The sequence below is a fragment of the Sesamum indicum genome, linkage group LG11, assembly GCF_026168435.1.
Source record: "Sesamum indicum cultivar Baizhima isolate 11 linkage group LG11, ASM2616843v1, whole genome shotgun sequence".
Lineage (NCBI taxonomy): Eukaryota > Viridiplantae > Streptophyta > Magnoliopsida > Lamiales > Pedaliaceae > Sesamum > Sesamum indicum.
In genome coordinates this window covers 6,319,655-6,343,173 of record NC_142667.1, presented here as the reverse complement: position 1 = coordinate 6,343,173, position 23,519 = coordinate 6,319,655, and the positions used below count along the sequence as shown (strand labels likewise).

The following is a 23,519-nucleotide window of genomic DNA, read 5'->3' as shown; positions in this document are numbered from 1 at the left end:
AACGAATTAAATTAAAATTCGTTATAATATTTTGGGATAATTTCTATTAATTAAGAAAATTAAAAAGAACGTAAATGATATTTTGAGGAAAAAAATTAATTAAATAAATAAAATAATAATAATAATATTTTATATATATAATATATATTACTAATTATATATATAAGTAACATATATATATATATATATATGAAAGCAAAAAAAAAAAAAAAAGAAGAAGAAAGGAAAGGGTTTGGGGGTGGGCCCTCACCCACCGCCCCACCCCCTACATATATATATATATATATATGTGAGCGAAAACAATCACAATTGGATTTATCAAATTGCAATTCCTGTGTCTATTCGAAATATTCGCAGCGAGGTAAGTTTCCATTTTAATTTTTATTAATTTATAAAATTGTATTATTTAATTAGTTTATTTATTAAATATTGTTTATATTAAGCGATGTACTATTTAATCGGAGTATTTTACGAGTTTGGCTATTTAAAATAGTGTCGAATTAAATACCGAATTGGATATAAAAATGATATCATTGGTCAATTAGATTATTAAATTTATTAGATTTAAATATTACTATAGCTAATTTATACAATTCCATCGGAATTGTTAGCCAAATACGCAATTCTATGTATTATTGTATAATTAAATTTTATAGTAGCGAGACATTGATAGAAAATTCATATAAATATACCGAAAGTTATATTTAATAAATGGTATGTTAATAAAGAGGAAAACGAAGATTTGTACTTCGATAGAAGTGGAATATTAAAGAATTATTAGAAATTGTACGAATAATATTTAATATTATTTTTAAAAGAAATTATTATATTCTCGATATATTAACTGTATGTAGTATAATTCATTATAGGATACGGGGGTAAAGTGAAAAGACCGAACCACTACCTATTGAATAGATAAAGGCGTTATAAGGTCGAGGTAAATAAATAATTAGTATTATCTATATATGTATCTTTATTTGTGATCTTACTATTATCTGAATTTGTGGTTCATACTGACATTGATTTATCTGAAAGTATATGAGTGATGGATGATTTGATTTGACTGATGGTATTGTGTACGTGGAATGAGAAAATACGTTGAAATATTATGTTTGTTGTTTGATGTGTTGTGGATGTCTAAAAATAACAATATATGGATATACTGTTTTACGTTACTAGTTGCTTACGAGAATGGTGATATGTAAAAATGAGGGAGTGGTGGAAATTGAATATATATTGTGGCGTGAATACCCCTTGATGTGTTGAAAAGCCTATAAGGCGAAATGAAATGAAAAGAGCTTTGATGCGATATGAAAAAGATGTGATATGAAAAGAGCGATGCTGCGATATAAAAGAGCTATGATGCGAAATAAAAGAGCTATGATGCGAATTGAAAGAGCTATGATGCAAGATGAGATTGATGAGCCGGCTGTCAAGGGGATTCACTTGAATTTATATAACGGTGAGATTGAGTTGTTGGAAAAAACACAATATCACATTCTGGTAAGCAAACTAGGAAGAAAAATAGAGTTTGGTTAATTATCTTATTATGAGATAGTCATGTGGTGTAATAAAGCTGATTATGTTAGAATTAAATTGAGTGTATCCCATGTGTGTTGCCTGTTTATCTTGTTTGGGCTGTAATTGATATGCATATATAGATAGGGCTGGTTATTTACTTATTGAGTGGCAGGCTCATCCCTCTGCTGATATTTTCTTTCAGGAGTAGACTTTGAGGTGTCCGACTGTTGAAGAATAGGTCTACGCGCTATACCCAGGCAGGTCGGGCCAGTATGCTGTTTTCTCCTCTTTGTCAGTTAGAGTACAAATCACATTTTGTTGTACAGAGAGAACGTAACCATGGAGATTACTTATGATGGACTACTTGTGGTGTTTTATGTGCATATATGATATTGTAGGTTGATTACGCTTGTTATGACGTTGGGGTTACGTATACATATGGATTAAATTATTTTGTGCAGTTATATTTATAAATACAGGGATTACTATAAGTATGACGTTTAGGGTAGATATAGCCCTTGTAGCAAAAAGGGTGCTACATTAAGTGGTATCAAAGCAGGGATTAGATTTCGTTGGGATAGTAGATGAAATGTAATTTTATACGTAAGGTGTTTATGATAGGAATCTACTCACATGTGTGTATTTTATATAGGATGGAAGCGTCAAGGGAAAACGTTGTTGGCCCAACAATTAGAGTCTGTGCAGGGTCATGATTTTGGATCAGAACATCAAGGGTTAGAATCCTAAAATAGAAATACCCCACAACCAGAAATAAATCCCTTTATGCAACAATTCCTAGAAATGATGCATAGGATTGCTCCATCGCCACAATCACAACCACATGATTCAGTTATTAATAAAAATTTGAAATAGTGAGGAGATAGGGGGCGAAGGTATTTACCGGTATAACTGATCCTGCTGAAGCAGAGGAATGGATGAGAAACACAGAAAGGATGTTAGACAGAATCGATTGTAATTTTAAGCAACAAGTTAACGTACGCAGTGTCCTTATTGGTGGGAAACAGTTCCGGGGAGCAAGAACCGACCTGTTACTCTGACGTGGAATTACTTTTTCAAAGAATTTGCTGACAAATATACTCCACCGGTCTACAGAAATCGTAAGAAAGTTGAATTCCTTGAATTAAAGCAGAATGAGTTATCTGTTGCTGAATATGAACTACAATTTGTGAGATTGTCAAAATATGCCCCAGAAGAAGTGAGTACCGATGAATTGAGAAGAGACAGATTTGAAAGGGGGTTGAGACTTGAGATTCGGGAGAAAATAGCAATCAAACCTCCAAGTTATGGTGTACTACTGGAAGCGGCACTGAGGGCAGAAGAGACATCAATTGAAAGGAGTTCTACTGAAGTCAAACGAAAGAAATTGACAGGTAACCTGAATCCTACAGCGGGACAAAGTGGTGCAGTTTCCTTTAGGGGTTCTGGTTTGCAGAGGGGTTGGTTCAGAGGCCGAGGAGTAGGTCAGACTAGCAGGTCTTCTTCAGTACTTTCGAGTAGAGGCGGGCCTACTTCGGTTAGATCTGGAGCAAGATAAGGTCCAGCCAGATCGTTCAGTGGAAGATCTATTTCGTCTTGTGCTAACTGCGGTAGGAGACATATTGGTGAATGTTGGGGAGCTCAACCAATTATATGTTATCGTTGTCATCAACCAGGACACATTATGAGGGATTGTCTTACATGGAGGGATAATTCCAGAGCATCTCAGACTTCAGAGTTTAGCAGTGTGGGGGAAAACTCACAACGGGCAGGTATGAGCAGAGGACGAGGTAGAGGTGGTCGAGGTAGCAGGAATCTTTCCATGACATCTACATGACAAAGTAGTCAGCCTCGACCACAAGCCAGGGTGTATGCAATCACAAAAGAACAAGCTCCTACGGCACCCGAGGTTATCACTAGTTCCTTCTCTATTTGCGATTCTAGTGCACATGTATTAATTGATCCAGGATCTACTTGTTCATTTATATCACGTGATTTGGCATCTCATGTACATGCTAAAATAGAACCATTTGGACATGATTTATATGTGTCTATGCCTGTTGGTGGGTTTGTATTAGTGAATACGGTGGTGAGATCTTGTCCAATAGTGGTGGAGGGTGTTACTTTATATGCAGATCTGGTTGTAATAGACCTTAAGGAATTTGATGTTATTCTGGGGATGGACTGGTTAGCTAGTAATCATGCTTTAGTGGATTGTCAAACAAAAGAGGTGATGGTTAAAGTCAATGGGCAGATGAAGACGGTTATAGTATGGGAAAGAAAAGTGATACCTAACTGCTTAATTTCTGTTGTGACCGCTTTTAATCTAATTAAAGAAAGGTGTGAGGCGTATCTAGCCAGTGTGCACGATACCATGAAAGTTAGCCCGGGTGTATTAGACGTTCCAATGGTGAGGGAATTTCCTGATGTTTTTCCTAATGAATTACCTGGACTACCACCTCATCGAGAAGTAGACTTTGAAATAGATACTATTCCTGTGGTGGCACCTATTTCAATTGCACCGTATAGAATGGCTCTGTCAGAATTGAAAGAATTGAAGAAGCAGTTAGAAGAGCTATTGGATAAAGGGTTCATCCGACCTAGTAGCTCACCGTGGGGAGCACCAGTATTATTCGTAAAGAAGAAGGATGGGAGTATGAGATTATGTGTCGATTATAGACAGCTAAATCGAATCACAATCAAGAACAAGTATCCTCTGCCATGGATTGACGATTTGCTTGATCAGCTAAAAGGTGTCACTGCGTTCTCTAAAATTGATTTGAGGTCAAGGTATTGGCAACTACGGATTGAGGAAGAGTCGATCCCAAAGACAGCTTTCAATACCAGGTATGGCCACTATGAATTTGTCGTTATGCCATTTGGATTGACGAATGCCCCTGTAGCTTTCATGTCTCTGATGAACAAGACGCTACAACCATTCCTCGATCAATTTGTGATTGTGTTTATTGATGATATTTGATATATTCGAGTATTCCCGAGGAACATGAGCAACATTTACGAAAAATTTTACAGATCTTGAGAGAGAAACAGTTGTACGGTAAATTTAGCAAATGTGAGTTTTGGATGGAGGAAATTGCGTTTTTGGGGCACGTTGTTTCTTAAGGGGTACAACCTGATCCAGCAAAAGTTAAGGCTATTTTAGAATGGGAAGCGCCTAAAAATGTGTCGGAGATCCGGAGTTTTCTGGGATTGGATGGTTACTATAGAAGATTTGTAAAGGACTTTTCTATAATCGCAAAACCTCTTACGAAGTTGTTGAAGAAGAATGCACCATTTAATTGGAATGACAAATGTGCTCAGAGTTTTGAGGAGTTGAAGAAACTCACTTCAGCACCTATCCTTGCTTTGCCGTCTGGGGATGGAGGATATGTGGTATTTACTGACGCTTCACGACAAGGACTTGGGTGTGTTTTGATGCAGCATGGGAGAGTTATAGCTTATGCTTCGAGGCAGTTGAGGCCACATGAGATAAACTATCCGACCCATGATGTGAAATTAGCAGCCATAGTACATGTACTGAAGATTTGGAGGCATTACTTATATGAGGAGACGTTTCAAATATTTACAGATCATAAAAGTCTGAAATATATCCCAACACAGAAAGAGTTGAATTTGAGACAAAGAAGGTGGATGGAGCTTTTGAAGGATTATGACTGCACCATTGACTATGATCCCGGAAAGGCAAACATTGTAGCAGATGCTTTGAGTAGAAAGACGGTGGACCAACTAGCGGGTATGATCTGCTATAACATGGAGTATTTGACTGCCCTCAGAGCTATGGATGTACACTTTAGCATTGGTGGTGATATTCTACTGGCTACGATACAAGTGAAGCCTTCCCTCAAGGATAAAATTAAAGATGCACAGGCTAGAGATCCATATCTACAGAGGATGAAAGCTAAGGTGCAAAAAAGGAAGAGCAATCAATTTATAATCCAAGAAGATGGTACATTGTTCAATTGAAAATATATATGCGTGCTGAACGTAGAGGAGTTGAGAATGGAAATTATGCACGAGGAGCATTACGCACCGTATGCTATGCATCCTAGCAGTACCAAGATGTATCGGGATTTGAGACCCTATTACTGGTGGCCAACAATGAAGAAAAATGTGGCAGAGTTTGTAGCGAAATGTTTAACTTGTCAGCATAAAAGCATAACACCAAACACCAGCTGGTAAACTTCATCCTTTGACTATACCTGAATGGAAGTGGGAAAAGATTACTATGGATTTTTTCATTGGGTTACCACGTACGTTCAGAAGACATGATGCTATTTGGGTGATTATTGACAGATTGACTAAATCTGCACATTTCCTGCCAATCCGTCAAAATGATTCCTTGGATAAGCTCGCCGAATTATATGTTTTAGAGATTGTGAGATTACATGGCATTCCTACCTCTATAGTTTCTGATAGAGACCCTCGATTTACTTCTCATTTCTGGGGAAGCTTGCAAACGGCTCTGGCTACAAAATTGCATTTCAGTACAGCGTTTCACCCTCAGACCGATGGACAGTCAGAAAGAACGATTCAAACACTAGAGGATATGATGAGATCCTGCGTAATTGAATTCAGAGGAAACTGGGATGATCATCTACCACTGATGGAACTTGCTTATAATAACAGTTTTCATTCCAGTATTAGTATGGCTCCATATGAAGCTTTGTATGGAAGAAAATGCCGAAGTCCGATCTGTTGGGATATTGAGGGATTGAGACAGCTTGAAGGGCCGGAGTTAGTTCAAGAAATAGTAGACAAGATAAAAACAGTTAAAAAGTGTTTTAAAGCAGTACAGGATCGACAAAAGAGTTACGTCGATAAGCATCGCAGAGAGATGGAATACAAGGTAGGGGAAAAAGTTTTTCTAAAAGTATCACCATGGAGAGGAATCTTAAGATTCGGAAAGCAGGGAAAGTTGAGTCTGCGGTATATTGGACCATATGAAATTCTGGAGCGAGTTGGACCTCTAGCCTATCGGTTAGCATTACCGACAGAATTATCACAGATACATGACGTGTTTCACGTTTCTATGCTAAAGCGATACCGATCCGATCCTAGTCATATTTTGCATGAGCCAGAGATGGAGATATCAGAGATGGAAGAGCCAATGGAAATTCTGGACCGGAGTATAAAGAAATTAAGAAATAAAGAAAATACCAATGGTGAGGGTCAAATGGAGTCACCACTCTCCAAGAGAAGCCACTTGGGAAGTTGAGGAGAACATGAGAGAGAAGTACCCATATTTATTCCCTGAGCCGGTAAGTTAGTTAAGTTTGGAGGACGAAATTTTTATTAGGATGGGAGAATTGTGACGCCCCAAATATTATAATACATAATTGTAGGATTAGCTGGTAAATCTTCATAAAATTTAGTTAATTAGCCAATAAATTATGGGTCATAATTGGAATATAATAACACTTGAACGAATTAAATTGAAATTCGTTATAATATTTTGGACAATTTCTATTAATTAATAAAATTAGAAAGGACGTAAATGATATTTTGAGAAAAAAAAATTAATTAAATAAATATAATAATAATAATAATAATATTTTATATATATAATATATATTACTAATAATATATATATAAGTAACATATGTGTATATATATATATATATGAAAGCAAAAAAAAAAAAAGAAGAAAGGAAAGGGGCCCTCACCCACCGGCCCACCGCCTAAATATATATATATATATATATATATATATATGTGAGCCAAAACAATCACAATTGGATTTATCATATTGGAATTCCTGTGCCTGTTCGAATATTCGCAGCGAGGTAAGTTTTTATTTTAATTTTTATTAATTTATACAATTGTATTATTTAATTAGTCCATTTATTAAATGTTGTTTATATTGAGCGATGTACTATTTAACGGAGTATTTTACGAGTTTGGCTATTTAAATAGTGTCGAATTAAATATCGAATTGGATATAAAAATGATATCATTGGTCAATTATATTATTAAATTTATTAGATTTAAATATTATTATAGCTAATTTATACAATTCCATCGAATTGTTAGCCAAATACGTATGTATTATTGTTTAATTAAATTGTATAATAGCGAGAAATTGATAGAAAATTCATATAAATATACCGAAAGTTATATTTAATAAATGGTATGTTAACAAAGAGGAAACGAAGATTTGTACTTCGATAGAAGTGGAATATTAAAGAATTATTAGAAATTGTACGAATAATATTTAATATTATTTTCAAAAGAAATTATGATATTTTCAACATATTAACTGTATGTAGTATAATTCATTATAGGATACGGGGTAAAGTGAAAAGACCGAACCACTACCTATTGAATAGATAAAGGCGTTGTAAGGTCGAGGTAAGTAAATAATTAGTATTATCTATATATGTATCTTTATTTGTGATTTTACTGTTACCTGAATTTGTGGTTCATGCTGACATTGATTTATCTGAAAGTATATGAGTGATGGATGATTTGATTTGACTGATGGTATTGTGTACGTGGAATGAGAAAATACGTTGAAATATTATGTTTGTTGTTTGATGTGTTGTGGATGTCTGAAAATAACAATATATGGATATACTGTTTTACGTTACTAGTTGCTTACGAGAATGGTGATATGTAAAAATGAGGGAGTGGTGGAAATTGAATATATATTGTGGCGTGAATACCCCTTGATGTGTTGAAAAGCCTATAAGGCGAAATGAAATGAAAAGAGCTTTGATGCGAGATGAAAAAGATGTGATATGAAAAGAGCGATGCTGCGATATAAAAGAGCTACGATGCGAAATAAAAGAGCTATGATGCGAATTGAAAGAGCTATGATGCAAGATGAGATTGATGAGCCGGCTGTCAAGGGGATTCACTTGAATTTATATAACGGTGAGATTGAGTTGTTGGAAAAAACACAATATCACCTTCTGGTAAGCAAACTAGGAAGAAAAATAGAGTTTGGTTAATTGTCTTATTATGAGATAGTCATGTGGTGTAATAAAGCTCATTATGTTGGAATTAAATTGAGTGTATCCCATGTGTGTTGCTTGTTTATCTTGTTTGGGCTGTGTTTGATATGCATATATAGATAGGGCTGGTTATTTACTTATTGAGTGGCAGGCTCATCCCTCTGCTGATATTTTCTTTCAGGAGTAGACTTTGAGGTGTCTGACTGTTGAAGAATAGGTCTACGCGCTATACCCAGGCAGGTCGGGCCAGTATGCTGTTTTCTCCTCTTTGTCAGTTAGAGTACAAATCACATTTTGTTGTACAGAGAGAACGTAACCATGGAGATTACTTATGATGGACTACTTAGTGTTTGATGTGCATATATGATATTGTAGGTTGATTACGCTTGTTATGACGTTGGGGTTACGTATACATATGGATTAAATAATTTTGTGCATTTATATTTATAAACACAGGGATTACTATAAGTATGACGTTTAGGGTAGATATAGCCCTTGTAGCGAAGGGGGTGCTACAGGGATGACGCAACGGAGGATGCCGGCGAACCTGTTGCCGAGCGTACGAATCATCGGGGAGAGGATGGTCTCGATTTCTCGGGTAATAAAGTGGCTGAAACTGCACTTGGGGAGAGTAGTACCGGCCATGGAAGCAGCGACAATGGCGTCTCTCTCGTGGTTGAAGGTCGGATTCCCGTTGTTGTTCCACTAGCGCGGTTGGAGGATGAGATTCGTGCCTCCTTCAATACTGTAGAATTTTTGAATTTGGAGCACAAGATTGTCGACGATGGTGAAGTCATTTGTCTTGCGGCGTTGGAAACCCTAAAACAGAAGTGGGAAGCACGGTTTGGCCCTCTCCATCCACTCCGTGTTTTCCGGCAAAAGGGAGTACGCTGGTGCGAGGTTTCCGACGGGCGCGACGGAATCTTCTTGGTCTGTCATCTTCGAGTGCGTTGCCCCCTACTCCAAAGATGAACCAAGTGGATTTGGGTTCTGAAATTTTGCCTGAACCTGTTCTTGCGACTACTACACCGAAGGAGATGACCAACGTGATTTCTGCTGTGTTGTCTCCTGCGTCGGTTCCTACTGCATCGCAAAAAGGTGTTGCTGCTGTTCCACCAGTTTCTGGTATGTTGCCGACGGATTCTATTTCTTTGTCGGATTTTGCTGAATTGCCATCAACGGGAACTGGGTCTATCGCTGTTGTTGGCCCGTGCCGGCTGCTCTGAATGCTGTTATAGAGTTGGTTGCAGCAGCAACCGCTGGTAGTGTTGTTACAATGTCCATTTTCTACGATGTCGCCGCCCGTGGCTGCAGTTCACACGCCGCCTATGATGCCGATCGGGTTTTTTGTCGGTAATATTCCTCTTCATTCTAGTTCAAGCATTCCTAATTCTATTGATAAAATTGTTGGTGCATTTCATAATTCGACCCACAAAACCTTGGTACTATGTTCCTCCATCGAGAAAAAATGGAAAAAATTATTGTTCGTCCTATGTTGGAAACTATCCGAAATGGGTCAAGGTGTTGGACTTCTACGACAATTGAATATTTTTTTGGGTAAACGTCCATATTTTCACCTCCTTAAAGATTACGTTAAATCTTTATGGCCTATGTTGATTGATGTAACGATAACGGCCTATGGTTTCTTCTTCTTTTGATTCAAGATGACTGTGGCGATGGAGGAAATCATTGAGGGGGGCCTATGGTTGTTCCAAGGACAACCCATTGTGTTGTAGAAGTGAGAACCGGGCATGGTACTGAGAAAGTTGAAACACACACAGGTTCCGGTGTGGTTTCGATTTCGTCATTTGTCGGTGGAACTGTGGACTAATGAGAGGCTGAGTATGGTGGCAAGTGGAATAGGAAAGCTGTTGTATCCTGATGCGATTACTCAGGCATGCACGAGAATGGGTTTCGCTCATGTGTGCGTTATTCTTGATATCACCTCCAAATTGCCTAAGCACCTCGTTATTATGTCACCTACCGAGGAGTGGCGGAAGCCGCATTGAAGGTTGATGTTGAATATGAGTGGTTGCCACCAAAATGTACCACTTGCATGATTTTGAGGCATGCAATGAAGGATTGTGTGATGAGCAAGCCTATGAACACACCTGGTTTCAATCTATATGTAGCATCTCGGTAGCTGAAACGGCGACTGAGGGGGAGGCCTCTCAGCGTATGGAATCCCCTAGGCGGAGCAGTCAAGAGGAGAAAGGTAAAGAAGTTGTTGTGTATAATGCATTTTTTGTGCTAACTCTACTTAAGACTGATGCAGATGATATCACTCGGGGTCCTAATAGATGCTGCCCCTCCACTAGCAATCCATGCTGAATTTAGCCTTTTTGAATGTTCAAGGCTTGAACAGGAGAGACCACCAACTTGTTGTGGCTGATCTAGTTGAGGAGTTCAGGCTACACTTCATTGGTCTACTGGAGATGCGGGTCCAATCCCCTAATGCTGTACATGTTCAACTTGCTACTTTACCTCGTTGGAAGTGGTTTGTTGAGTATGCGAGTGTTGGGAATAGAATTTGGCTTGCATGGGATGATGATTTACTCTATGTAACTATTATGGATATCGGTATCCAATTTATACATTTGTCATGTTCATGTGAGAAATGTACATGTTGTTTATGTTGTCACGGTCATATATGGTGCCAACGATGTAGGTGCTCGAAGAGATCTTTGGCAGGCACTCACCTTACTTGCAGGGCCGTGTACCGAGGAGATGTGGATTGTGGGTGGAGACTTTAATGTTGTTTGTGACTTAAGTGAGGTGTGTGGCCACTCTGGGGATCACCGATTAGCTAGTGATGAGTTTAATGATTGTATACTAAGTACTGGTTTGCTTCCTCTGCCTATGCAAAAGGAATGGTTTACCTGGCACAACTGTAGTACTGATGCCCGCAGCCTGTGGAAGTGGTTGGATAGAATCCTGGTTAATGACATGTGGATAAAACGATGGTCCCAGTCTACATATATCAGCCTCCCACCTCGTACATCTGATCATCACCCCTTGTCCTCAAAGGGGATGTACAACACTAATTTGGAGGTATGTTTCGCTTTGATAATTATCTTGACCTCTCCTCCCAGTTCATACCTAGTGTGCAGAATGTTTGGCAGCAACACATAGTGGGTATTCTGATGTATTTTGTTGTGTGTAAGCTTAAAGCTCTAAAACCAGTATTTCGTCTGCAATGAAGGAATAAAGGGGACCTGTCACGCAACGTTAAGCTGGCTAAGGACTTTCTTGATACAGCTCAGCGGTTTTGGATAGACGTAATACTTTACTATTGTCTCTTGAGCATTACTGCAGGTTAGTTTATGCACGAGCAGTTCAACTTGAGCACATTATGCTGCCGCAATGTGCCAAATTGCAGTGGATGAAAGGAGGTGACCAATGTTCCCGAGTGTTCTTCGGAAAATAGCCCAGCGCCGTACTAAAAGACCTATCTTGCAAATTGATGTGAACATGGCCATACCCGCATGGACTTTTGTGATGTGATCCGGGAGTTTGTTGACTTTTATGGCAACCTGTTGGGCTGTGAGAGGCGTCGGAGGGTTCTTGATCTATGCTATCTGTGTCCATGGGCATGCCACATTGTGATAGATACCGAGGCTCAGGAGATGGTGCGTCCTGTGATGGCTTCTGAGGTAAAATTGATTTTGTTTGACATTGCAGATGATAAAACTCCTGGTCTTGATGGGTTTATCTTAGGATTTTTTTAAAGGTCGCCTATTGCGGGTGATGAAGTGACGCGGTGTCAAGGGCCGCCCGTGCACTCAGCACCTTTGACGTGCATTTCGGTCAATCAACCGTTCCATATGGCCGACCACTCAACCTTCACCGATAGACGTTGGACATCCGCAGTCGTAGATTTTTAGATATTGGTCTTTTACTTGCTTTGTTATTTTTCTTTATGTTGTTTAGATTGCTTAGGGGACGTCAGGCCTCTTAAGGTGCGTTTTCAATTATTTTAATATCTACTACTTTCAATATGATTTATTTTTTTAAGCAATAGTAGGGGGGAATGAGTACAAGAAGCTTGGTTTAGTGACATATTAGAGTCCCCCTCAAGGCGATCCCCCTTGCTCTAGCATCGTTGATCATTGTATACTCACTTTTCAGTTTAATGCAATCCACTTTCTGAAATTGTGTGTTCAAATTGCTGTCGTTGCTTTTGTATTGTGATTCCTGTCAGTGCGCTCGTTAGTATCGAGCGAGAGTGTGTGTTGAGATTGGTGGAAGTAGTCAGTGGACTACTAGCCACACGGTGCGCACTGCGGAAGCCGCCTCGTGAGACGCGGGTTGTACTTGATTTTTTCACCACTTGCCGACTTATGAAGCAGGTGAATGCCACATTCTTGGCTATTATTCCTAAGGTCCATAACCTTTCACGTGTGGCAGACTTTAGGCCTATTGCATGTTGTAATGTGTTACACAAAATCATTACAAAAATTATTGTGCAACGGATGAGTATGGGTTTGGAGAGAATTATTAGCCCTTCACAGACAACATTTGTGCCAGGTCGCTCTATTAGTGACAATACACTCCTGGTATAGGAATTATTTACAGGTTATAGCCAGCAGCAACTACCACCTAGATGTGCACTCAAGGTGGATATCAGGAAGGCATATGACACGGTTGAATGGGATTTCTTGCTAACGGTTTTACGGTTATTTGGTTTTCCAGATAGGTTTATTCGCTGGATTGAGGAGTGTGTTACTACTCCTTACTTCTCTATTAGGATTAACGAAAAACCTCATGGTTTCTTTGTCGGAGCCCGGGGTCTTCGCCAGGGAGATCCTATGTCTCCTTACCTATTTGTCTTGATTATGGAAGCTCTGAACCTTATTTTGTTGCAGCTGATTGATCAAGACATGACTTTTGCTTTTCATTGACAATGCGAGCCTTTGAGATTGGTTCAGCTTGGATTTGCTGATAATTTATTGTTATTTTGTCGTGCTGACACTGACTCGGTTTGCTTTCTTAAGAGAGCCCTTGATTTATTTGGTGACTTGTCTGGCTTTCACGTTAGTGTACAAAAGAGTCACATGATTCTCTCACGATCAACTTCTGGGATTCGAGGCCAGCTGCTTGAGAGCCTGCGATTCCAAGAGGGACACTTACCGGTGAAGTATTTAGGACTCCCCCTTATATCGTCACGACTTACTCTCTTGGATTGTAAACCCCTACTTGACAAACTCGATCAGCATATCAAAGGTTGGGAAGATACGTTTTTATCATATGCGGGACAAGTACAACTTATTAAATCTGTTCTTACTGCTCTTGGTGTATATTGGGCCTCTGCTTTTATTTTGCCTAAGGGTGTCATTCGGGAGGTAGAAAAGAGACTGAGGGCTTTCCTATAGAAGGGTTCGACTGCTCGTGGATATGCGAAGGTCGCTTGAGATTGTGTTTGTCGACCTCTTAATGAAGGTGGTCAAGACATCCAGGACATCACTACCTTCAACCATGCTCTTGTGGGACTTAAACTGTGGTAAGTTATTCGGGGCAATAAGGCATCTATCTTGGTGGATTAGATCTATCACACGTGACTGCGAGATGCTTCTATCTGGACGGAGTTACATCGAGGGGGTTCATGGGGCTGGCGGAAACTCCTCCATCTTCGGCTCCTTATTCGACTGTTTGTTGAATATGTTATTGGAGATGGAGCTACGTTCTATTTATGGCAGGATCCTTGGCATGAGTTAGGCCCACTTATTCGACAGTTTCCAAATGGACCTAGCCTCATGAATACACAACTGACAGACAGAGTTGATGCTTGCATTGAGATGGGCAATGACGTTGGCTCCTCCTGCGATCCCACGCATACCATTTAAGATCGCTCACAGATTTTCAGCAGATTATGCATTCCCTTCCACGCATTCATGGTGATAATAATCGTATTTTATGGCGAACTCAGACAGTAACTCCGACGTCAGTTGTGGTGCTCCGATCGCTCCAGGCTGAGGGTCCCAAGATAGGTTGGTTTTTACTACTCTTGGGCCCCTTTAAGATCCCTAGGCATACCTTTGTCCTTTGGCTACCCATACTTCGTAAGCTTTCTACCATGGACAGACCTTGGTTATCTCACTTGGATAGCTCTTGTGTTCTTTGTACAGACGATGCAGTGAAAAATCATAGTCACCTATTCTTTCACTGCCCCTATTCGAGAAGTTGTTGCGGGTGATACGACTCACACTTCGCTTCCCTTGGCTGAACCGCCCGTGGCCTACTGACGTGTTGTGAGCTGCTAGCATATGGAGGGGCAAGCACGTGATCTTTGCGTCCTATCGTGCCTTACTCGGTTTCTTGATTTATCATATCTGCTATGAGCGTAATTTTAGACGTTTTGATGGGAGCCATCGTGATTCACGGACTTTAGGTACACTTATTCTTGAAGATGTGAGATAGAGGATTCTTAGTGTTCAACTTCCTTATGCTGTTAGTACATGCGCACTTTATCATTTATAGCGGCTTCCTTGGCCTGTCGAGGAATCTACCTAGTTGATGCTTGTTAAGCTATATTTATGTACCCCATTTTACTTAATGAAATTTACATTTACTGAAAAAAGAAGACGAAAAATGAGATTTTAATGATAATCTAATTTAAGAGTATTATTAAAAATGATAGTTGTAAATATATAAGGGGTTTGATTAACTGAATTCTTATGAATTAGTTGACAAATTAAATATATGTTTGAGAAGCTTAGAAAGTGTAGTTATTTAAAAATAAATGTTACAAGGGTTTGGACATTAAAATAAGTGAAATATTAAAATATTGATGGAAGATATACGAACATTACATAATATTTTATTTAGAGTTTATGATATTCTATATACTAATTATACGTATAATATTCTATTATAGGATGTGAAACAAAATAAAGGGTTGAGCAGTCCCTTATGTTAATTGAAGCATTTTGGAATTTAAGGTAAGTATAGCTAATTGGATTTATATATATAGTGTTATGTTTAGTATTATATATTATATATATTGGTTTCTTATATTTGATTGTGAACTTGGATTTATATTTATATACGTGGACTTTGTCTATTGATTGTGTATATAATTAGTTGTGGATTATTTGTTGGATTACCTTAATGTCGGTGAAATTATTACTATGTGTTATATGTGATTGGAATATAGGGACACTAAGATATGATTATGTGATGATCGTATAAATAATTGTTGTATGAAATCAAATTGGAAAATTATTATTGAGGAAGTAATTATTATAGAGAATAGAATGATGATCGTGAATTGAAATAAAAGATGGTGCTTATCTAATTGGGAACATAGTTAATGGTTTTCGATAGTGTGATGGATGATATGATATGAAAAATATAAGAATTAAGTTAGGTACCATGGCACGTAGGGTACTGGAGAATATCCTGTACTGTTAGCTACATACTGGGGTAGTGTGGAGATACCGTGCTTGTTGTTATGTCCTGTGCTGATATTGCTACACACTGGAGTAGAGAGTGTGGGGAGATCACAATACAATGGGTATCCTGTGCTGTATATGGTATGACGTTAACTAAGATGATAATGACCGGCAAAATCATTGACTAATATACTCCAATTAGAGTAAGTAGGGCCCTTAGTTAATAAGCGATAACGTCTAATATTATATCGTAGATTGATGTACAGTCGTGGGTATGATTATTTCTTACATTTGATGTTGCTATATGACAAATATTTGTTAATTGATGCGATTGCATTGTACATGACTTGCAGCCTATGTTTATATATATAGACTGGTTAGCTATACTTATTGAGTAGACATTTAAGTGGGTCAGCCATGCCATCTGAAGCGGGAGTTTTAACTGTTAGACATTTGAGCCTTTTGTCGGGTTTGTGTTAAAACTTTGTACTATTGGCTATTACACTATTTCCTTGAGGTTATTTATATAAGGATATCAGGTGAGGTAAATAATAAACTTTTGGCGATGTCTTTTATCTTTTATGATGTTTATATATTATATTGATAAAGTAGACGGGTTCAAAAGAAATTACTTATAAAACGAAGTAATTAAAGAAAGAATAAAATAAAAATAATTAAATGTAATGAGTAGGGAGTGCTACAATAGATATAGAAACAATAGATTCTCAAGTCTTCTCAAAAGAAATAGATTCTCAGAGTGAGAGAATATAGGAAATTAAGAATAGAAAAGTGATACTAAGTACACTAAACAAAACAAAAACTCTTTAATTATTAAAAAAGGGATAGGATCTTTTCACTTTTGATTCCATTGATTTTTGAATTATTACTTTTAATTTTATAATTTTTAAAAAGTAACATTTTTGGTCACATAATACACTTCCATTATATATTTTAACGAAAAATGCCAGGTGCTTAGCACGTGACAATTAGAGTCTTTGCACTTTTGATTCCAAATGTTACAAAATTTTCACTTTTGATCCCATAACTTTTAAAAAGTAACACTTTTAGTCCCACACATCATTAAACATTTTAAGAAAAAGGTGTTATGGGATAAAAATTGAGAATCTCATATCAATGAGATTAAATATAAAAGCAAATTAAAGTGCATGATAAAAATGCAATTTGCCCTTGAAAAAATATTGATACAAATTAAATTAGAAACTCAAAATTATTTGCAAATCCACTTCTGTTAAGTTTTGTTTTTTTTGGTCCTAATCTTTCTCCAAAATGTGATTGACTGCAGTGAATGACCACAAACATCTTGAAAAATGAAGATATTGGCAAAGGGAAGCGTTAAACAAGTATATTTTATATAAAAAGGTGAATTCCGTTGCCTGGATTCGACGAAACCGCTCCCACTTCTCTCGATAAAAATCTTGAATTCCATTGCCAAAACTCGAACCGGAGTCTCTTGTGCGGTAGCAAGTATCCTAACCATATAAACTAGAATAGATCTCGTTTGCTACATCAGTCGCTGCCAAAAGACCGGCAAAGAGAACTCCTTTGAAGCGTTAACTAGCAGCTACTTCATATATACATACATAGATACACGCACATAAACAAAGATACACTGTGTGAACGCAAGAAATGGAGACGACGAGCGATCGCGATATGGGCAGTAGTAGGACGAGTATGAATCCGTGGAGCTACGAAACTAATTGGGTAATCGTTCATGGGTCCCTCGAGGCTTCCGTCACCGTCGAGTCCTCCGACTACCCGATCGCTGAATCTGACTTCGAAAAAACGGTCTGTATATCTCCTCTTGTTCTCGAGCCTCGTGGCCCCGATTCCGGCCCTTGTGAAATTAAGGGTAAGTTTATGTCTTTTTTTTTCTGGTTCCCCTCAGAGTTATAATTTTTTTTTTTCGCTGTTGGTTTTGTTCGCCTGTTGTTTGCTTTGCAGTCTACTTTAGGGTTTTGGTTGGGGTTCTTCATTACGAGGGTTTTATGGTTATAGTCAACTTGAAAGAGTTTATGGATTTTATTTTAATTTTTCATTTGATTTCATATATGGGAAATTTTCCTTCGCTTTTCGTGAATTTTAGTGGTAGGCTGGGAAATTTTTGCTTTTTTTGACGATTTAATTTGAATATTGGAAAAGAGAAAATTAAATCAGTTAGTAAATTTCTTCGATTCAGAATGGAGTGAAGTGGATCATGAAATGCTGTACCTGAGAGTTGCACTTAATGGTTTGTCCATTTCCTTTTTCAGTTGCAATTTATTTTCTTTGCAAAATTGAGTACTCTGTTTGCTTTTTTGATTGGTTAGTTGGTCGGAGGGGTATCTATCATTTTTATTTCTGGTCTTTTGCAATTCTGTTATGTAATAGATTACAACTTTTCCTCCCTCGTAAAAGAGGCTGAATCCTTAACTTCCAAATATCTTCTTTTCTGATTTACTGCATTATGGCAAGGATCGAATTTATACATTTCCATATTTCATTACATTGAATCAAAAAAGGGGTAGGGGAATGAAGCAAAATGTTTGGGAGGAGATAGCAGGGTAAAATTAATCTACCGGAGCACTAATTTGGATGGAAACAGAGGGACATATGTGCAAACCAATGTACTTGTAATCAAAACTGCCTCATGCTGGAAATGAGCTAGTGGATTAGGAATAACTTTTAAGTTCGCATATCTTAAGGAGTCTTCTTTTTGACTGTAAGGTAAAAAGTAGTGGCGGGTAAGTCTAGCTTGTGGCTTTTTGAGTTGCATACCTTCGAGAATCCTCCAACAATCATTATAAGAACATTTTTGGACTATAATTGCTACACTTCAGTTTGACCACAGCTTGAAGATGGGGAATGGTTGATTGCATCGGTTGCCCGTTTAACATTTCCACGAAATACAATAGATCTAGTAACTGTGTAAGAAAAACATTTATTTGAAGAATTATTAAGCATGCATGGTTTGTTTGGAATACTTGAACAAAAAACTAAATGACCTCTTTAGAAAATTATCCACATAAAAAACAATGGAGTCACCCCACTTGTGAGTGTTGCAAAGGTCCACGATGAAATCTCCGCTGACATGGAATTGTAAATGTAACAACTTGAAGAGGAGCATAAAGCCAGCCAACTCGAGTTCCCTTTACTAGATTTTGTAACCCATAGGTTCATAATGTTGCACCATCTAGCAGACATGTTTGGATGTGCATTAAAGCCGCCACTATGCATCTTGTTAGTATTTTTTTGCCAAGAACCCTTGATTTAGAGTTGGCTAATCCTAATTAATTTCCCATCTGATTTTGGATTTTCTTGAGTATATGCGAAAGGATATCGATTAGAGTTCGTTGGCCATAATTATCCTAATGTTGATTTAATGTATTTTTGTAGTAATAGAAGTGGAAATACACTAAGAATCTAAAAGCTCCAAATCCTAAATATAAAAGGAATCAAGTATTATCCTCTCCATAAATAATATGGAAACTTATTCACAAACATGCTTTTTTGCTACCAGGGTTGCTTTAGCATAAAAATGAATCCTGAATCATGTTTTGTCATGCAACGTACTTAGTATTTACTGAAGTCGGGGTCTAAGAGAGTGTGAAAATTGTTTAAGCTTCCCTGTCAATGGCCTGTTCTAGATGATCTACTGTGTGCATGGATTTGTCTATATGCTTTCTATATAAGGTCCTCCGGCTGTATGTTCTTGCCAGCAAACATGACCAACATCACACTTCGAAATGCGACCACTTTGTTTGCATCAGCAACTAGGCCCACAGGGAGAGCAATTAGTTAGTCTTTGAGCCCAAACAAGCAATTTATATTCCGCTCTTATCCAATAGTAGCACATCAGGAGTTAATATGCCAGTAAGAGGAGTATGTCCTATAAAAGTGCTCTTTCTATCTGAATATGGTATATGTATAGGTATTCTGTTAGGCTCAAGTGCAGGGAGCCTTTTTATCCTGTCTTATTCTTTTGGTTACATCTTTGATGTCAGACTTGATTACTGTGTTAGCTGAAATCAATTTACAAGAGTTGGATTCTACCATGAAATAAGTGTTTGCTGAAGGACAATGGATAGGATATTTAAACAAAAAAGGAATGAAGATGCTGACTCTAGTGAATAGAGTATATCCTGTTTTTTTCCCATTGCTAAACCCAAAATCTCTTATGACTAGGAAACTGGACATGCTTTCCTTTTTTTTTTTTTTGGGTTAGATTACTCATTTTGGAGGAGTAACCAAGTATAGGAGGACCAAAAGTTATATTATTTCTGAGTTGAGTCAAAACATCTGCTATATGAATCCCATTCTTCTGTTTCTGATTGTGGACTTGCTAAGTTGCACACTTTTCTTTTAGATTCTCTTTGTATTCGTTGCTTTGTGCTATATACATTGTTCAAAACAATATTAGATGGTGGAAGAAATTGGTACAGTTTCTCATGAACTCCATGTGTGTCCACCGACTAAAATGAATATGTTGTCGCAAGACTCTCAACATCTTCTGTTGACTGACAATATCAGTTTCTTGCAGTATGTTTTGACCAAAAGTATGGTGTTGGTCAAATTTATGTTCGGAGCAGTGCCCGTGTATATGAGGTCTACTATGCACATTCTACTCACACTACCAATGAGTATCTCTGCACTGTTCGGTGTGGTCTTGCTAAAAGAGAAAATAAATTACTCCAAACAACTTGCATTGAAGATGTTGAGGAGGAGCGTGGAGAGTGTTTATTGGGGGAACTAGCTGAAGAAACTCTTACAGATGGGGCAAATACTGTCACCAGTGAAGATGATTGGGTTAAGATTAAAGTACCTGAGGTTGGGAGAAGTTCTTTATCAGATAAGCTTAATACCCATAAAGGGAAAAGTGTACAGGTAAAATATTCTGATCCACACTTTTTTTATTACCACTTGCTTTCCATCCTTGGTCGAATGAAGTCATTTTTTAAAGCAATTCATTATTTCCAAATTTATTCGATTTCCGGTGAGTTTAACAGTAACAACTTTCTGTTTCTTGTTTTGGTTAAACCATTTCAACTTTCTAGTGACGTCACATAATAGTAACAGGGATACTCAGATTGATCGTTATGGGGTTCTTTTGCATATGTGAAGTTTTCAAGTATATTCATCAGTCTCTGCGATCAACTCATGCCTTACATCTTTGTTAAATTCATAATTTGTTTTCAGAAATCATAAGCTCTCTGATTATAGTTGTAAACCACATGGGTTGGTAGTTTATGGGTGTAGAAGATGAAAAGTATCAATATCTATTGTGGCAACAAAATTTATCTGGTATTGATATTATTGTATGCCTATGCAGGATCTTTATGAGGCTACAGCACAAATAAGCGATGCAGATCCTTGCTCATCGCTTACAATTCGATTACTGTCACTTCAAGATAAGGGCCACGTATATGTTGATGAATTATATTTATTTGTGGACCCTGTGGAGTCAACTGATTCTGGAAATGAGGCAGCATTGGCAGGAAGCACAACGCAAAATTCTCTGATGGCCATGTTCATGCCTACTCTTCTGCAATTATCAAAATCAGGTATCAGACAAGTTCAAGGTAAACATGATTCTGATGAAGTGCTTAAGGATGACAAAATGGAAACTGGGTCAAGAAAAGCTGATGAAATTGATATTGAATTGGAAAAAGACCAAGTTCACCAACAAGATGTGAAGCCGAGAGAAAATGATAAGGATACAGCTGAACCAGCTGAACTTCAGATACCAACCATGGCAAAGAAATGTGTTGAGTCTAGAAACAATGATGATTTGCCGCCAGGAAATCTTGAAAGAGCTCTGGAACAGCTTATTTCTAGAGTGAGCAGAGTGGAAGATATTTGCTTGAGGTTTGAAGAAAAAATGCTGAAGCCCATAGAACGCATGGAGGCAAGGCTTCAACAGGTTGAGCATCAACTTGAAAAACTTGCCAAGAATGATCACTATTCTGGTTTACCACATTGCACAAGAATCTCTGCTCCTTCATTTTCATGCAGTGAATCAAACTCAAGCTCATTCTACGGTGAACAAAGTGATCCTCCACCTTGTGGGGCATCAGAACTTGGAAAGAATGATTTGCCTACAAGCATGCCTGAGTTATCCCATGATGCAAATTCTCATCCAAGCCTTATTGTTAGTGCACCTGAGTTTTCATGTGGCGAAGATGAAGAAGACAATGATGATATGAAACCATTGAAGGATGTTCCTTGCATACAATCAAAGAAAACTATGTCAGTTGATGATGCTTTAGCAGCAGCACTTAATGGACTTTTGTCTACTGCTATCATTCATCCTTCTGAGCATATTCAAACACCTTCAGGTCTTTCCAATAAAGTAGACGAGGAAAACCAATATCATGAACATGCGGAATCTTCTCAAATGAAACCTGAAGAGTTCCCTGCTGTACGAAATGGCAATGGACAGTCTTCGGCATACGCTCAAAGCCTTACAGTTAAAGCTCCGAGGTTAACCTCAGAGGAAACTGGCAACGAGGAGCTTTTGAATCATATGCAGTCTTCTTCAGATGTGGCTCCTATAGTTAGTAATGAAGAGGACCATAACAGTGATGAGATGGTTTCTTCTTGCATTCAAAGCAAGAGTCTATTTGCTTCTGCAGACTCTGATTTCGGGAAGAATGATGGCACTCATGATTTTACCTCAGCATCTAATGGTGATATCTCTGCTGTTGCTGTCAAGGAAAGCAGAACATGCCATGGCAACAGGCACTTGAATGAAGGTTCTGAAGTAAATACACTAGACACTTCCTTTGAAGGGGATTGCAAATCTGTGGAGAATAGTGATGATTCTGCACCTAATCTAGTAGCCAAGGACTCGGAGGAAACTGGCAGGCACCAGATTGACGAAGAAACTAACCCCGGAAAATTAACTAGTTTCAACCCAGATTATGACATTGCTTCAAATCATGAGTCTGAGGTGGTAGCAGAAGTTCTAGAAAGACATGTTGCATCAGAAACAAAGATCCTTGAGATTTCACATGCGTCTTTGCTGGACTTTGAGTTTCCGATTCTAGAAGTGAAGTTCACTTCAGACGTGTATACCAGTACCAAGTCCCCACTGGAAGCCCTATTAGATGGAGTAGCCGAGTCTAATGCTGAAACTCCTTCGGTTCATGATGGTGGTGATGATCAAAATTCTGGGCAAATTAATGATGCCATCACAAACAGTTATGAAACAATGGACATTTTGCCAATTAACCATCTTTTGGTAGATCTAGGCGTTTATGCTGCTGATGGGTCTTCAAACTTGGAGGGTGGAGATCTCACATGCTGTGCAACCCCAAGCAGCCCACAAGTGAATGTGAGTCTTATTTAATCTTTTGAGAATGTCTATGTTAGAATGTATATAGTTATATGGAGCTAACATGCTGGGAGGAATTCATGCCACATACTTATTTTCTGCTGTTTCTCCCTCTCTCCCTCATTTCAGTTCCTGTGTGGGGGAGGGGATTTCCGAGGATTTAATATCTTGGTAGAGGATTTCATGTACAAAATCTTGGTAGAGGATTTAATATGGAAGATGTGGGTTGCTATATCATTAGGAATTTGTGTTGGAACATAAAGCAATTCCTGGAGAAATTAGTGAAATTCTACATTCAATCAAACA

At 38.0% G+C, this 23,519-nt stretch overlaps 2 protein-coding genes and 2 long non-coding RNA genes across 4 annotated transcripts; all 4 read left to right on the top strand.

Moving 5' to 3' along the window:
- Positions 1-308: 308 nt before the first annotated feature.
- On the top strand, positions 309-1,995 carry LOC148785047 (uncharacterized). Its single transcript, XR_016062940.1, has 2 exons — positions 309-361; positions 1,724-1,995. It is a non-coding gene; the product is annotated as an uncharacterized LOC148785047 (long non-coding RNA).
- Positions 1,996-7,259: 5,264 nt separating this feature from the next.
- LOC148785046 (uncharacterized) lies at positions 7,260-8,943 on the top strand. Its single transcript, XR_016062916.1, has 3 exons — positions 7,260-7,322; positions 7,821-7,887; positions 8,674-8,943. It is a non-coding gene; the product is annotated as an uncharacterized LOC148785046 (long non-coding RNA).
- Positions 8,944-11,977: 3,034 nt separating this feature from the next.
- Positions 11,978-13,393, top strand: LOC148785045 (uncharacterized). Its single transcript, XM_088875209.1, has 3 exons — positions 11,978-12,145; positions 12,842-12,920; positions 13,068-13,393. Exons 1-3 carry the CDS (start codon positions 11,978-11,980, stop codon positions 13,391-13,393), a joined length of 573 nt encoding a protein of 190 aa, XP_088731335.1.
- Positions 13,394-17,265: 3,872 nt separating this feature from the next.
- LOC105173341 (40S ribosomal protein S27) lies at positions 17,266-23,450 on the top strand. Its single transcript, XM_011095047.3, has 3 exons — positions 17,266-17,753; positions 20,421-20,764; positions 21,210-23,450. Exons 1-3 carry the CDS (start codon positions 17,531-17,533, stop codon positions 23,226-23,228), a joined length of 2,586 nt encoding a protein of 861 aa, XP_011093349.1. The 5' UTR covers positions 17,266-17,530; the 3' UTR covers positions 23,229-23,450.
- Positions 23,451-23,519: the final 69 nt, after the last annotated feature.

Bases quoted from the DNA above. Each gene is read 5' to 3' on its own strand.
- LOC148785045 (XM_088875209.1), top strand. From the start codon at position 11,978: ATGGACTTTTGTGATGTGATCCGGGAGTTTGTTGACTTTTATGGCAAC. The intron at 12,146-12,841 runs GTAAAATTGATT...CTTATGAAGCAG, and splicing joins GTCCTGTGATGGCTTCTGAG to GTGAATGCCACATTCTTGGC. The intron at 12,921-13,067 runs GTAATGTGTTAC...AATTATTTACAG, and splicing joins CTTTAGGCCTATTGCATGTT to GTTATAGCCAGCAGCAACTA.
- LOC105173341 (XM_011095047.3), top strand. From the start codon at position 17,531: ATGGAGACGACGAGCGATCGCGATATGGGCAGTAGTAGGACGAGTATG. The intron at 17,754-20,420 runs GTAAGTTTATGT...AGTTTCTTGCAG, and splicing joins CGGCCCTTGTGAAATTAAGG to TATGTTTTGACCAAAAGTAT. The intron at 20,765-21,209 runs GTAAAATATTCT...ATGCCTATGCAG, and splicing joins ATAAAGGGAAAAGTGTACAG to GATCTTTATGAGGCTACAGC.